Source organism: Nansenia antarctica (genome assembly GCF_963989245.1).
Source record: "Nansenia antarctica genome assembly, chromosome: 19".
Classification (NCBI taxonomy): domain Eukaryota; kingdom Metazoa; phylum Chordata; class Actinopteri; order Argentiniformes; family Microstomatidae; genus Nansenia; species Nansenia antarctica.
This window is the reverse complement of record NC_137692.1, coordinates 25,993,608-26,007,786: the sequence shown is the minus strand read 5'-3', so window position 1 is coordinate 26,007,786 and position 14,179 is coordinate 25,993,608. Positions and strand designations below refer to the sequence as shown.

Sequence of the window (14,179 nt, the reverse complement as noted above, 5' to 3'; positions counted from 1 at the left end):
TAACATAGAAAAATACCCCATTACAAAATCAACAGTCTCATTGGGTACGTGATCAAGCATCAATCTTCTCCATCATTGTCTTATTTCTCCATGGAATTCTTATAGATGCATAATTACAAATGTAAACATAGGAAAGGAAAAAGAAATACCCAAAATCCAGCTACTGGGCAGTTGTAAGGCCACTAACGTTGTTAAAAAGTAAGTGTTCCATTTTAACCTTTAACCTAGGCATAACTTTGCATCTCATAGGAAATACTCCTCTACCTACATCAGTGAACTCGATAAATAGTGTGTCCAAGGAAATACTGAATGCAGCGGTAGAATGAAGAATCTGCTATTGGTGAGACCAGGATTATTCCCCCTCGTTGGAATAACAAACTAAAAAGCCTTAATCTGGCAATACGACTGAATACAGACCGGCCGACCTCTCAGCCCTGGAGACCTTTTCTATAACACAAACCCACCGCCCCGTAACCCAGGGCATCTGGGCATCAGGAGCAGGAGGAGGGAGCGACCAACCCAACAGTGGAGAACATTCAATTGATCACTTGCAAGATCTAGAACAGACACGAGGAACAACTGAATGAATAACCTTGCTATCGATCACCAACTCATAACACAGACTGTGTTAACCTTTGACTTCAACTCTTTTATCTGTAGCCTGGGTGGTGATGAGGGTTTATCTGTAGCCTGGGTGGTGAGGGTGATGAGGGTCGTGAGCCTCCGGCGCTCTGCCCATGGGAGGCCTCTGCATCTTCCCCATCACACCAAGGTTCTGCTGCTCGCGGAAGCAGGGCGTCTGAAACTCCCCGCCGCCCAGGTAATCCACACTCTGACTCTGCATGCGGGCGGTCTGGCCGGTCGGTCCCCCCGGCCCGGGTCGGTACTGAGCTCCCGGCTGGCAGTCCAACGACGCCCTGGCCAGGCCCCCCTGGAAGGCCATGGGCAGGTCCTGAGGCCCCCCCGACCCGTCGCTGCTGGCCGCGGGCAGGACCCCGCCCCAGGGCGGCTGCATGTAGTGCCCGTTGGGGTTGGGGTAGGACCCCATGGACCCTGGGGGGCCGCTGACCGGGGGAGAGGCTGCAGGCTTGTCTGTGGGGTGTTTCATGGGGTAGGGCTGGGCGGAGCGCAGCTGCTCGTGGGGGTAGCTCAGGGCCTTGCCGGGGAAGCCGGGCCCAGCGGCGGGGGCTTCTCTCCTGGGGTTCTTGCAGGGGTGGGCACCCTCGGGCAACTGCTGCATGTGGGCCAGTTGGTGCTGACTCCAGGAGCGCTGCTGCTGTAACTGTTGCAGTTGTTGTTGTTGTTGTTGTTGCAATTGTTGTTGATGATGCTGTTGTTGTTGTTGTTGTTGTTGTTGTTGTTGGTGGTGTTGTTGTAACTGCTGCTGCTGTTTCATATCCGTGTGGAAGACGGGCGTCCTGATCATGGCGGGGCCCATGTTGGTCTGAGAGCCGGCAGCGCTGCCGGGGGCATGAGGGTGAGGGTGGGCTTTGTCTGTGGGGCCCATCAGGCAGGAAGACAGGGGGGGGCCCAGGCCAGGGTTGTGCGTGGAGTGCGTGTGCGACACCCTGGAGCTGGCGTTGATGAGCAGGTCGCGGCTGATGGAGCCGGGGTTGGCGATCTGGCCCTCGCACACGGAGGTGGAGCCCATGCCGGCCCTCGCCTGGCAGAACTGGTTGATCTGCAGCACGATGCTGCTCAGGTCGGTCGGCCGGCCCTGGTGCAGCCCGGCGGCCATGGACAGCGGTATGGTAGAGGTAGATACGGTCACGTTGGGAGGAGCGTCTGCGTCCTGCAGCTTCCTGGGCCCGTAGGGGCCGAGCGGGGGGGGCTGCTGCTGTTGTTGCACCAGGGTGGAGTTGTTGGGTGCAGCGGGGGGGCCGGGGGTACCGGGGTCCTGGGGGAGGGGGTGCGACGGGGGCCGGCTCTGGGGGTGCAGCAGGGCGGGGGGCTGAGCCCCCTCAGACAGGTGCCCCCCCCCGAGGCCCTGGGCCGCTGCCTGCTGCTGCTGCTGCAGTAAAGCTTGTTGGTGAGGAAGCCTCTGATGCTGCAGCGTCTGCTGATGGGCCAGGTGCTGCGCCTGCAGCTGCTGTTGTTGCTGCAGCAAGGCTTGCGGGCGCGGCTGGCCTTGCTGCTGCTGCTGTTGCTGCAAAGTTTGAGTGTGGGGCAAACTCTGCTGCCTCTGTATGTTCTGTGCGTGAGCCAGACCCAGACTCTGTTGTTGAGCCAGACTCTGCTGCTGCTGTTGCTGTAAAGTTTGAGCCAGATTCTGCTGCTGTTGTAAAGTCTGCATCTGGGAGAGACTTTGTTGCCGCTGCAAAGCCTGTGGGTGAGCCTGCTGCATGTTCTGCTGCTGTAGAGTTTGTGTATGTTGAGGCATATTCTGCTGCAGAGTCATGGGAAGAGAAGAGATGTTTTGCTGTTGCTGTAAAGCCTGCGGGTGGTTGAGGCCCTGCTGTTGCTGCTTCTGGGCCTGAGGCTGGGGCTGAGGCTGGGCCAGGCCCTGCATGTGGGGGACAGGCTGGGGGAGGTTTAAAGTGCTCTGAGTGACGTACGGCCCGCTGTGGGGGTTCATGGCGGCTTTGGGGAGCAGGCGGAGGCGGCTGCCGTCCGTGTCTTTGAGGATGCCTTTGGCGGGCGCGCGGAGGACGGCCAGGAGGCCTGCCGTGGCGCTGACCTGAGACTGGTACGGGCTGTGGCGCTGGCTGGAGGCGGAGGTGTCGAGCCCGTTCACTGTGCGGCGGATGTGCTTCCTCTGAGGTACTTTAACGCTGTTGGGGAAGATCTTGATGGTCAGTGGGTTGTTGGCGATTTTCTTAGCATAGGCATCCAATTCCGCTGGAGTTGGATATTTGGCAGATCTCATCTTCTGTGTAGTGTCCCCTGGAACGTGACAAAGTAAAGAGAACAGGTTCAGTTCAACACTAGGGCCTTTCTTGAGGAAATCAATCGCTGATCTTACTTGACTGGATAAGTGAAGGTTACGCCGTGGATTTGTTTTTTTTTTACCTACCCAATCATGTTAGTTCAGTAATGACTTAGAAGACGGTTTAATTCCAATGTATTCAAAACAAGCCCTCTGACTAAACAGGACGTGAGTCATTTAATGGAATGGATGTGTGGAACGCAGGAAGTATTCAATTCTATTCAAAAGGAAATGACGATATTGATGAGTTAGATGCAGGGAATGGAAGTGTCACTTACATTTCTGAAGTCCAGTGTTCATCTGCGTGTAGGAGAGAAGTCGGGTGGTAGGGTCACCTGATGCGGGCAGACAGGCCAGCATGTCCCACGTCCTCTAATGCAACATGGAATATGCTCTCCTCACCATGCTGGGGGAGAAGGTACACGTTGCTTAAAACACGTATGACCATGTGAAGTGACTCAGCAGCTCGGCTTTTCCTCTCTCGTGTGCCTTATTGTGTGACCTTTTTAAAATGGCAGTTTGCTAATCAGTTAGCACAGATCTGCAGTGTAGCCGAGAGCACACACACCCTGCAGCTAGCTGGTGAGTGCGAGCCGAGGCAGGGACGGAGACGCCTTTCCTACAGCACAGTGGGACACTGACTTTATGATGGCAGCCATAGGCCCTCCAGCTGGCTGTCCCAATCTCAGTCTCTGAGGGGGGATGTGTCAATAGCACACCACAGCAATGCGGACAAGACTCCACTTTAGTGCAAGGCTTGGGTTAATGGCCTTCGTGTTGTGTTGTGTTGTCTAAATGGTTCTTAGGATGGTTATCGTTCAAAAAGACTTTCAGTCCTGAGCAAGGCTATATGTCTATCTCCATGTTGTGTCTAGAGGGGTAACACAGTTGTGGCACATTAATTAGGCTAATCTTATTTTGGCTAGGCCTAATCTGAACAAATGAAGCAGTGAAACTCATCTCAAGCTGTTATCCACACTAAGTTGTAGAAGACTTATAATTGATCAACTGATTATTCTGATAATGAGATTCATACTTTCTATTAATAATATGATATATGAATATGGTGATCATTTGACCTTTAGACATGCATACATACATACATACATACATACATACATACATACAGTGAACTTTTGACTTGACACTCATGTTGACATTTTCTGGCTATTATTGTTGCAATAACACATTCCTGAGCATATGTAGGTTACCTACCTAAAGGTCACCTATGATTTTATATAGAGATTTGTATATGAAGTTTCATCTGTTTTAAAGATTGGGAATAAAAAGGCTGCCTGAATTTTCTCTGTCTTGTCATGTGTAGAGCATCTCTCTCTGTGCCTAATGATTTTGGTGTATTGAAAAGTTTCTGTCAACATGGCATAATAAAATTAGCTCTGAATTAACTTTGGTTTCTTGATTAGAGAATGTAATATGCTAGATTGTGGCCATAAGAACCATAACAACAAGAACTGAGGTTTGGAGGGGTCAACAGCAGTGAGACAGTCAACAGCAGTGAGACAGTCAGTCAACAGCAGTGAGTCAGTCAACAGCAGTGAGACAGTCAGTCAACAGCAGTGAGACAGTCAGTCAACAGTAGGGCTGTTACGATTATTCGACGTCGTCGACGTCATCGACTACGTCAATACGTCGGTTAGCGTAATATGCGTCGGTTAGTCGTAAATAAACAAAATGGCGTTTTTTTTTTGTTTTTTTTTTTAAACCTTTATTTTACCAGGCGAGACAATTAAGTGTATTAGTGAAAATGGATAGCTACTAGCTAATGTTACACAAGCAATGTAGCTCACCACAGTTCGTATGTCTTGTCTTCTGGTGTTAGTAACGTTAGCTATGTAGCTGGCTAGCTACGGTAGCCTATTGTCATTGTGGTGCGAGCACCTACTGTACGTTATCTAGCTCGTAGCTCGCATGCTACGTTAGCATCAATTTAGCTAATCATAACATAGCAGCGAGAGTAACGTTAGCTAGCTATGTGTTGTGGTGATGGACAGACTTCTAAATGGCCATGTTGGCATTCAAGTTGGCTAAACATAGCAGTGAGGTGGAGCCAAATACGTTTTTTTTTTTTTTTTTTTTTTTACAGTACAAAAATTATTGTTAGACTTATCGACAAATTAGTCGTTAGACTAATCGAATAATCGATAAAATAATCGCTAGATTAATCGTTAGAAAAATAGTCGTTTGGGACAGCACTAGTCAACAGCAGTGAGACAGTCAGTCAACAGCAGTGAGACAGTCAACAGCAGTGAGACAGTCAGTCAGCAGCAGTGAGACAGTCAGTCAACAGCAGTGAGTCAGTCAACAGCAGTGAGACAGTCAGTCAACAGCAGTGAGACAGTCAACAGCAGTGAGACAGTCAGTCAACAGCAGTGAGACAGTCAGTCAACAGCAGTGAGACAGTCAGTCAACAGCAGTGAGACAGTCAGTCTACAGCAGTGAGACAGTCAGTCAACAGCAGTGAGACAGTCAGTCAACAGCAGTGAGACAGTCAGTCAACAGCAGTGAGACAGTCAACAGCAGTGAGACAGTCAGTCTACAGCAGTGAGACAGTCAGTCAACAGCAGTGAGACAGTCAGTCAACAGCAGTGAGTCAGTCAACAGCAGTGAGACAGTCAGTCTACAGCAGTGAGACAGTCAGTCAACAGCAGTGAGACAGTCAGTCAACAGCAGTGAGACAGTCAGTCAACAGCAGTGAGTCAGTCAACAGCAGTGAGACAGTCAGTCAACAGCAGTGAGACAGTCAGCAGCAGTGAGACAGTCAGCAGCAGTGAGACAGTCAGTCAACAGCAGTGAGACAGTCAGTCAACAGCAGTGAGACAGTCAGTCAACAGCAGTGAGTCAGTCAGTCTACAGCAGTGAGACAGTCAGTCAACAGCAGTGAGACAGTCAGTCAACAGCAGTGAGTCAGTCAGTCAACAGCAGTGAGACAGTCAGTCTACAGCAGTGAGACAGTCAGTCTACAGCAGTGAGACAGTCAGTCAACAGCAGTGAGACAGTCAGTCTACAGCAGTGAGACAGTCAGTCAACAGCAGTGAGACAGTCAGTCAACAGCAGTGAGACAGTCAGTCAACAGCAGTGAGACAGTCAGTCAACAGCAGTGAGACAGTCAGTCAACAGCAGTGAGACAGTCAACAGCAGTGAGTCAGTCAACAGCCTGTCTGTCTGTCTGTCTGTTTATGTGCTTAGCCGGTTGCTTAATGCTTAGTAGTACCAGCGAGGCCTAAATCCTAAATGACACATTCAGTTTGCATTCAGGCACATGCTTGAACATGGTTGATGATGTTATGCAAGGCTGCCTAGTGCCCATTCATAATGACATCAGGGTTAGGTCATTCATAATGAGATCAGGGTTAGGGTTAGGTCATTCATACTGAGATCAGGGTTAGGGTTAGGTCATTCATACTGAGATCAGGGTTAGGTCATTCATACTGAGATCAGGGTTAGGGTTAGGTCATTCATACTGAGATCAGGGTTAGGGTTAGGTCATTCATAATGAGATCAGGGTTGGGTCATTCATAATGAGATCAGGGTTAGGGTTAGGTCAGTCATAATGAGATCAGGGTTAGGGTTGGGTCATTCATAATGAGATCAGGGTTAGGGTTAGGTCAGTCATAATGAGATCAGGGTTAGGGTTGGGTCATTCATACTGAGATCAGGGTTAGGGTTAGGTCAGTCATAATGAGATCAGGGTTAGGGTTAGGTCATTCATAATGAGATCAGGGTTAGGGTTGATCATTCATACTGAGATCAGGGTTAGGGTTAGGTCATTCATACTGAGATCAGGGTTAGGGTTAGGTCATTCATACTGAGATCAGGGTTGGGTCATTCATAATGAGATCAGGGTTGGGTCATTCATAATGAGATCAGGGTTAGGGTTGGGTCATTCATACTGAGATCAGGGTTAGGTCAGTCATAATGAGATCAGGGTTAGGGTTAGGTCATTCATACTGAGATCAGGGTTAGGGTTAGGTCAGTCATAATGAGATCAGGGTTAGGGTTAGGTCATTCATAATGAGATCAGGGTTAGGGTTGATCATTCATACTGAGATCAGGGTTAGGGTTGGGTCATTCATACTGAGATCAGGGTTAGGGTTAGGTCAGTCATAATGAGATCAGGGTTAGGTCAGTCATAATGAGATCAGGGTTAGGTCAGTCATAATGAGATCAGGGTTAGGTCAGTCATAATGAGATCAGGGTTAGGTCATTCATAATGAGATCAGGGTTAGGTCATTCATAATGAGATCAGGGTTAGGGTTATAAGGTCATAATGAGATCAGGGTTAGGGTTGACGCCTCCCTAAGTTATCAAGTCAACACAGAGGAACTCTGCTGATTCTCCTGATGCACCCTGGGAGAGGAACACCAAACCTCAGTTCAGAACAGGACAGAAACTTTTCAATAAACCAAAGCCCTTCTGCACAGAGAGAGACACTCTGACATGACCACACAGAGAACATTCAGCCAGGCAGCCTTTTTATTCCCAAATGGCTAGGCTAGGCTAGGCTAGGCTAGGCTAGCTCTGGCAGCACAAAGAAGAGCTCGAGGCTTTGTGGTGCTCGTGCTGCTAGCCTGTTAGCTCGTTAGCCTGCTAGCTAGTTAGCCTCCGTCGCTGCCTAGCTGTGTGTTTCCAGAGAGTTCAGTTGTAGCTAGCTCGTTAGCTTGTTAGCTCGTTAGCTTGGTTAGAACCGGTTAGAACGAGACGTCCAGAGACGCGTCTGTCCTCCTCGCTGCTGACACGTTAAAGGCTGTTTGTTTATATCATATATATATTAATACTCACCCCCCGGTGAGTTCAGGAGAGAGGTGTTATGGAGAACATGGCTGTGACCCTGACTGATGTTGAGAGATCTGATCTGCCCTGATCTGCGGCAGACACTGAGACGCGCATGCGCAGTTGGGGTGCTTGGGCTTTGAAGGACCCACTGTTTACATCGAGGCGTGTCTAGTCCCATGCCTGAGTAATAATAATAACAACTCCTTTACAATACAAGTATGAATGCAGTCTAGGGTGGATATGGATGAAAGGAGGTATCCCTGGAGGAGAGACATGTAAGATCAGTAATTATGATGAATTGAGTGAGAAGACATAAGAAGTGACAGGCTATGGCTCCTCCGTTTCCTGAGACAAAGCAGATGTTTTAGAACTGGTTGTTCTGGGTTGTTTGTCTAAGTCACATGAGACAGCATGCTTATCTGATGACATAACTGTCTGTGGCATATCTACATATCTACATTACTACATATCTACATATCTACATATCTACATATCTACATATCTACATATCTGCATATCTACATATCTGCATTACTACATATCTACATTACTACATATCTACATATCTACATTACTACATATCTACATATCTACATTACTACATATCTACATTACTACAATGCAAGTAAGTTACCCACTGTTGTCATTAGCTAATGTAAATAACTAGAATAACAAGCTTGTTTGATCTTATTTTATTAGAATGACAGTTAAAGACTGAAGTACCTCTACTGTAATATGATGTCATACATACATATGGATAACATGCCCAGATAACATGCAGGATCAGTCTAGGTCAGGTGAGACATCCAAATAAAACAGATCTACATTGACACTGGTGGCTAATGTGGTTATGTGACTGAGCTGATCTAGTTGACACAGTAAAGTGGTGACAAGTTTCACGTGACTATAAAGAAAACAACATTTCAGACTTCTGACTCGTGTATCAAACATATCATTATGGTCTGTTTACAAATGCTATGCTTACGAAGAACAATGCCGCTGGTTGTCAGGGTAACCATCTCCACGGTAACTAACTAAGATGAAGCGCTTGCACACAATGGAAACATGTTCACAGTATTGGCAATGTCACAAAAGCTGCTATGAAGCATCATGTAGTAGAACAAATCAATATGAAAACAGCCAAACAAATATGTTCACAGTCATTCCTAGTTTCTCACTTAATACAAATAATATGAACAAATAAATTAAATAATTTAGAAGAAAACATTTGGAGTGCTGATATTCTCAATAATTAATGGATACTAATAATGGATCTTAAGTCTGGCCCTTCCATTAACTGATTTCTAATGACCTTAAATTTGATAATTGTACAAACTAGCAATCTCATCCAAATACTGAATCTGCACCAGACTGCTTGTTTCCTTGTTGGTCCCTATTCCCATATCTCGGGCTATTCTCCATCTGGGTTAAGCTTGCGGAATAAATTGTGAGTCTAAACTAAAAAGATTCAGAACTTTGGTCCTTTACTTACTATGACTGGCCACAATACAACAACACATATTAAAGTTTGACTATTCATCTGAGAATGAGTTCAACAAACATTTCCTATTTCCCTGTTCACCTACTGAAAGACAATATAACAAGGAGGTCATGTAAATTAACAATAGTGGAACAGCATATACTAAGTTTCAAAAATACATATAATTTAAAGCAAGATAAAATCACTGAAAGACATTGAACAGCATTGTCTAAACAGCAGAATGTCTCTGAGTGTTTGATATGAGAGTAAAAAGTTAGTTTAGCAAAGATAACTTTGCGGACAGACCGGACGGACTGTCTACATGGCTTAGTTCTTTTTAGTATTACGATTTAAAAAACAAAACATATTTGTTGTAAAAGTCAATGTATGAAGTTGAACTTAACATTTTAACTTCAAAACTTTCAAGAAAATAAGTTCTACATAGTGAATAAAATCAATACTTAAAAACAATTTCCCAAACTCATAACTTTTTGAATAAATTCCTACAAATGAAAGGAAAGCTAAAGAGCAGCTACTGGTGACTGATGAGTAACACCATTCTACCTTTCCTGAACCAAAAGACCATCACAGCCTTTAGCGCACCTCAATGAATCACATGCTGAACTTCCACTAACACAGAGCTGTTTCTAACAACTAGCCTGCCACATCTGTGCTCCGTTTCCCTCCCTCAGACCTCATCCAATCACATTCATAGCTTAAGAAAAATCCCCTACAAAATATGACTCATAACCAAACAAACGGAGGGATCTGTTAAAATATAACCTGGACAAGATGTACATGGCATTCTTGGAATGGAAAGGAAACATGAGCTAACTCTAACCAAACACGAGATCCTTCAGACTGCCCGAGGTACCATGTCGAGTGCCTTTAGGAACAGCAGTTGTTTGAGGATAGCGAGCACCTGTTTATTAACATACGACAACTGAGATGAATGAGTGTGGAGTCAAGTTAAATAAATGATTGATTGAAGTAAATGAAGTAAATGCCTTAACCTACAAGAAGAACAATAATACAGCATGCAAATAATACAACAAATAATACAACAAATAATACAACAGATAATGACGTAGTGTGAGATGGGTCAGGTGGACTATTACTGAGGTTCAGAGGTTGATTAACCGTTCACCCACGTTAGCTTAAATGATTAAATGAGTTTATAACAGAACAACGTTAGCTTAAATGATTAAATGAGTTTATAACAGAACAACGTTAGCTTAAATTAGTTAAATGAGTTTATAACAGAACAACAACACTACACACACCACCTTCAGTAACTATTCACCCCATGGACCTTTTCCACATTTTCCACGTAACAAAACCTGACGTTAAAATAGATTTAATAGTTCTACACAAAATACCATATAATAAAGGTGAAAATTATGTTTTAGAAATGTTTACAAATTCCCCAAAAAATAAAGGCAGAAATCTCTTCAGTCAATAAGTATTCAACGCCTTTGCTACGACACTTTAGCCTAATTGACAGCATGTGATAGATTCCTATGCAAATCAGTGACCCTATACAAATAAAAATATATGAATTCTGAAATCACATTAACTATTATCATTGCACTGAGATGGACTCAATTCAACTTATGGAGTGACTTGTTGAAGACATTTTTGGATTTGAGCTAATTTTAGAAGTGTCGTAGCAAAGGGGGTGAATACTTAGACTCTTATTATTATTATTAATTAATTAATCCACTTTCACATTATAGGATATTTTGTGTAGATCAGTGACAAAAAACATAAATGACATGTATTTTAAAGTCAGGTTGTAACACAACAAAATGTGGAAAAGGTCCAGGGAAGTGAATACTTACTGAAGGCACTGTATCTGTGTGTGTGTGTGTGTGTGTGTGTGTGTGTGTGTGTGTGTGTGTGTGTGTGTGTGTGTGTGTGTGTACACAAACACACACACTTTTGGTTTAAGAGGCTTCCAGCTTCCAAGAATAAAACAATTATAAATAATAATAATCATAGTTGATAACTCAACAGTATACAAAGGAGCAGCGGTGCATGCAGATATTCTGGTCCTGTGGGAATTAAGGCACCAGAGGTCACTTGTTCACTTGTTCATATATAAAAAAACAAAAATCATTTTCAAGTGCATTTGAAGGCAGTCTATGAGTGCATTACACAGATATGAGAGGAGAGAGGAGTTGATTGTTTTCAGGCTTGAGCACTGGTCAGCTGCTGAAGTAGAGGGATCTGTTGAATAGAAACAGTCATATCAATGCTCGTATGAGAGGAAGATAACGTTACTGACAATGTGGTGCAGTCTTGGGTGTATTCAGTGAGGTGAAAGAAGGGCAGATGGAATATACAGAGCTGACTTGACTTCCGAATTCTTCACGATAGACTCAAATACCTGATTGACATGCCCCATGCCCCAGGATTCAAATATCTATAGAACAATATAAATGCAGCAATAGACCAGCCTTTTACCTATGAATGACCTCCTGCACGTGTATCACTGCAGGTGTTCTGCTGAGCAGAGCCTCATGCTGAAGCCAGGCTGACTCCTTCCTTCCCTCCCAGGCTTACCTTGGTTAGGCCCCTCCCATGCTTACCTTGGTTAGGCCCCTCCCAGGCTTACCTTGGTTAGGCCCCTCCCATGCTTACTAGGGATGTCCCGATCCCACTTTTTCACTACCGATACCGATACCTGGGCTTCGGGTATCTGCGATACCGATACCGATCCGATATTTGTATACATTTTTTGACCCCTGAATAATAACAAATACCTCCCCAGTATATAGTCCACACCAACAACAGTTAAATTAAAGACTGCCAGCCTTTATTAAAGCAACAAATGCGACGTGTTGTGGATTGGAACTACGGATCATAAGCTTTCAAATGATGTGTCATACATTGAAATCCGAAAAAATATGAAGTTAGAGTAATTTGAATGTTGTTAGACGTCAGGCACATATAGGGTTAACCTCTTTGTAATGAAACCGGAAGCAAACAGCGCTATGCGCATTTTAAGCGCATACAGGACTCGCGTGAAGCATTTCTGCGACACGCGTTTCTGTTCACTGTTTTCATTCCCTCATCGCTTATACACATACGTTTGACTGCGCATGACAGTAGGATCGGAGCCTTTTTTTTCTGGTGCGATCCGCGATCCAGCATTCAGGTCCAATATCGTGCCGATATCCGATATCAGTATCGGATCGGGACATCCCTAATGCTTACCTTGGTCAGGTCCACTCCAGTGAGCGCGTTGACGGACACAGGAAGTTCAGCGAGGAGGCGGCTCACTTCGCCTGTCACACGGCTGTTCTCCCCACTCAGGATGACGATCTCGTTGGTCTTGGCCAGGGGGGCGGCGATCTTGGCTGCAATCTGGGAACAAACATTTTCTTAATGTATTTTATTTCTTATATATATATATATATGGGACTATAACACTATGGGCCGGTTTCAGAGACAAGGCTTAAGCCTAGTCCTGGACTAAATCACACTTTCAATGTAAAATCTCCATTGAAGATGTTTTTTAGTCTAGGATTAGGCTTAAGCCTTGTCTGTGAAACCGGCCCTATATATATATATGGGACTATGACACACTTTTATAGAGAGCATCCCAAGTGATTGCCTGACCTGTTGGTACGGGAATGTGAAAGTGGCTCAGAGCCAATCGGGATAAGGAAGATTGTCAGGTCAGAGGTCATGGGGGGGAAACATCATCAGGCAGCAACAGCAGCAGCTGTCATCCCTCTACCTGCTAGAGACCTGCAGCAGGCAGACGACAGCGCTGGACTCCTCCCCCCACTCCACCCTGGTTCGACCTCTAACCACTCTCCTCAGGTCATAGGGTTAGATACCTGTCCATAGTAGGCTAGGGTTAGGGTTCTAGGTTTAGATACCTATCCATAGTAGGCTAGGGTTAGGGTTCTAGGTTTAGATACCTATCCATAGTAGGCTAGGGTTGGGGTTCTAGGTTTAGATACCTGTCCATAGTAGGCTAGGGTTAGGGTTCTAGGTTTAGATACCTATCCATAGTAGGCTAGGGTTAGGGTTCTAGGTTTAGATACCTGTCCATAGTAGGCTAGGGTTAGGGTTCTAGGTTTAGATACCTATCCATAGTAGGCTAGGGTTAGGGTTCTAGGGTTAGATACCTATCCATAGTAGGCTAGGGTTAGGGTTCTAGGTTTAGATACCTGTCCATAGGAGGCTAGGGTTAGGGTTCTAGGTTTAGATACCTGTCCATAGTAGGCTAGGGTTAGGGTTCTAGGTTTAGATACCTGTCCATAGTAGGCTAGGGTTAGGGTTCTAGGGTTAGATACCTATCCATAGTAGGCTAGGGTTAGGGTTCTAGGGTTAGATACCTATCCATAGTAGGCTAGGGTTAGGGTTCTAGGTTTAGATACCTGTCCATAGTAGGCTAGGGTTAGGGTTCTAGGTTTAGATACCTGTCCATAGTAGGCTAGGGTTAGGGTTCTAGGTTTAGACACCTATCCATAGTAGGCTAGGGTTAGGGTTCTAGGTTTAGATACCTATCCATAGTAGGCTAGGGTTAGGGTTCTAGGTTTAGATACCTGTCCATAGTAGGCTAGGGTTAGGGTTCTAGGTTTAGATACCTGTCCATAGTAGGCTAGGGTTAGGGTTCTAGGTTTAGATACCTATCCATAGTAGGCTAGGGTTAGGGTTCTAGGTTTAGATACCTGTCCATAGTAGGCTAGGGTTAGGGTTCTAGGTTTAGATACCTGTCCATAGTAGGCTAGGGTTAGGGTTCTAGGTTTAGATACCTATCCATAGTAGGCTAGGGTTAGGGTTCTAGGTTTAGATACCTATCCATAGTAGGCTAGGGTTAGGGTTCTAGGTTTAGATACCTATCCATAGTAGGCTAGGGTTAGGGTTCTAGGTTTAGATACCTGTCCATAGTAGGCTAGGGTTAGGGTTCTAGGTTTAGATACCTGTCCATAGTAGGCTAGGGTTAGGGTTCTAGGTTTAGA

At 45.3% G+C, this 14,179-nt stretch overlaps 2 protein-coding genes across 2 annotated transcripts in view; both read right to left on the bottom strand.

The window, feature by feature from the left end:
• Window positions 1–679: 679 nt before the first annotated feature.
• fam222bb (family with sequence similarity 222 member Bb) lies at window positions 680–7,770 on the bottom strand (the record flags this gene model as incomplete). Its single annotated transcript, XM_080549102.1, has 3 exons — window positions 7,727–7,770; window positions 3,205–3,332; window positions 680–2,883 (listed from the first exon to the last, which is right to left on the bottom strand). Exons 2-3 carry the CDS (start codon window positions 3,284–3,286, stop codon window positions 680–682), a joined length of 2,286 nt encoding a protein of 761 aa, XP_080405228.1. The 5' UTR covers window positions 3,287–3,332; window positions 7,727–7,770.
• A 3,620-nt stretch (window positions 7,771–11,390) lies between these two features.
• flot2b (flotillin 2b) overlaps window positions 11,391–14,179 on the bottom strand; it is a gene marked incomplete at both ends in the record, with an annotated part of 12,311 nt that continues 9,522 nt past the window's right edge. Inside the window, 2 exons of the mRNA XM_080549276.1 lie at window positions 11,391–11,429; window positions 12,420–12,569. Of these exons, the coding sequence (XP_080405402.1) occupies window positions 11,391–11,429; window positions 12,420–12,569 (189 nt within the window). The remainder of the gene's footprint in view (window positions 11,430–12,419; window positions 12,570–14,179) is intronic.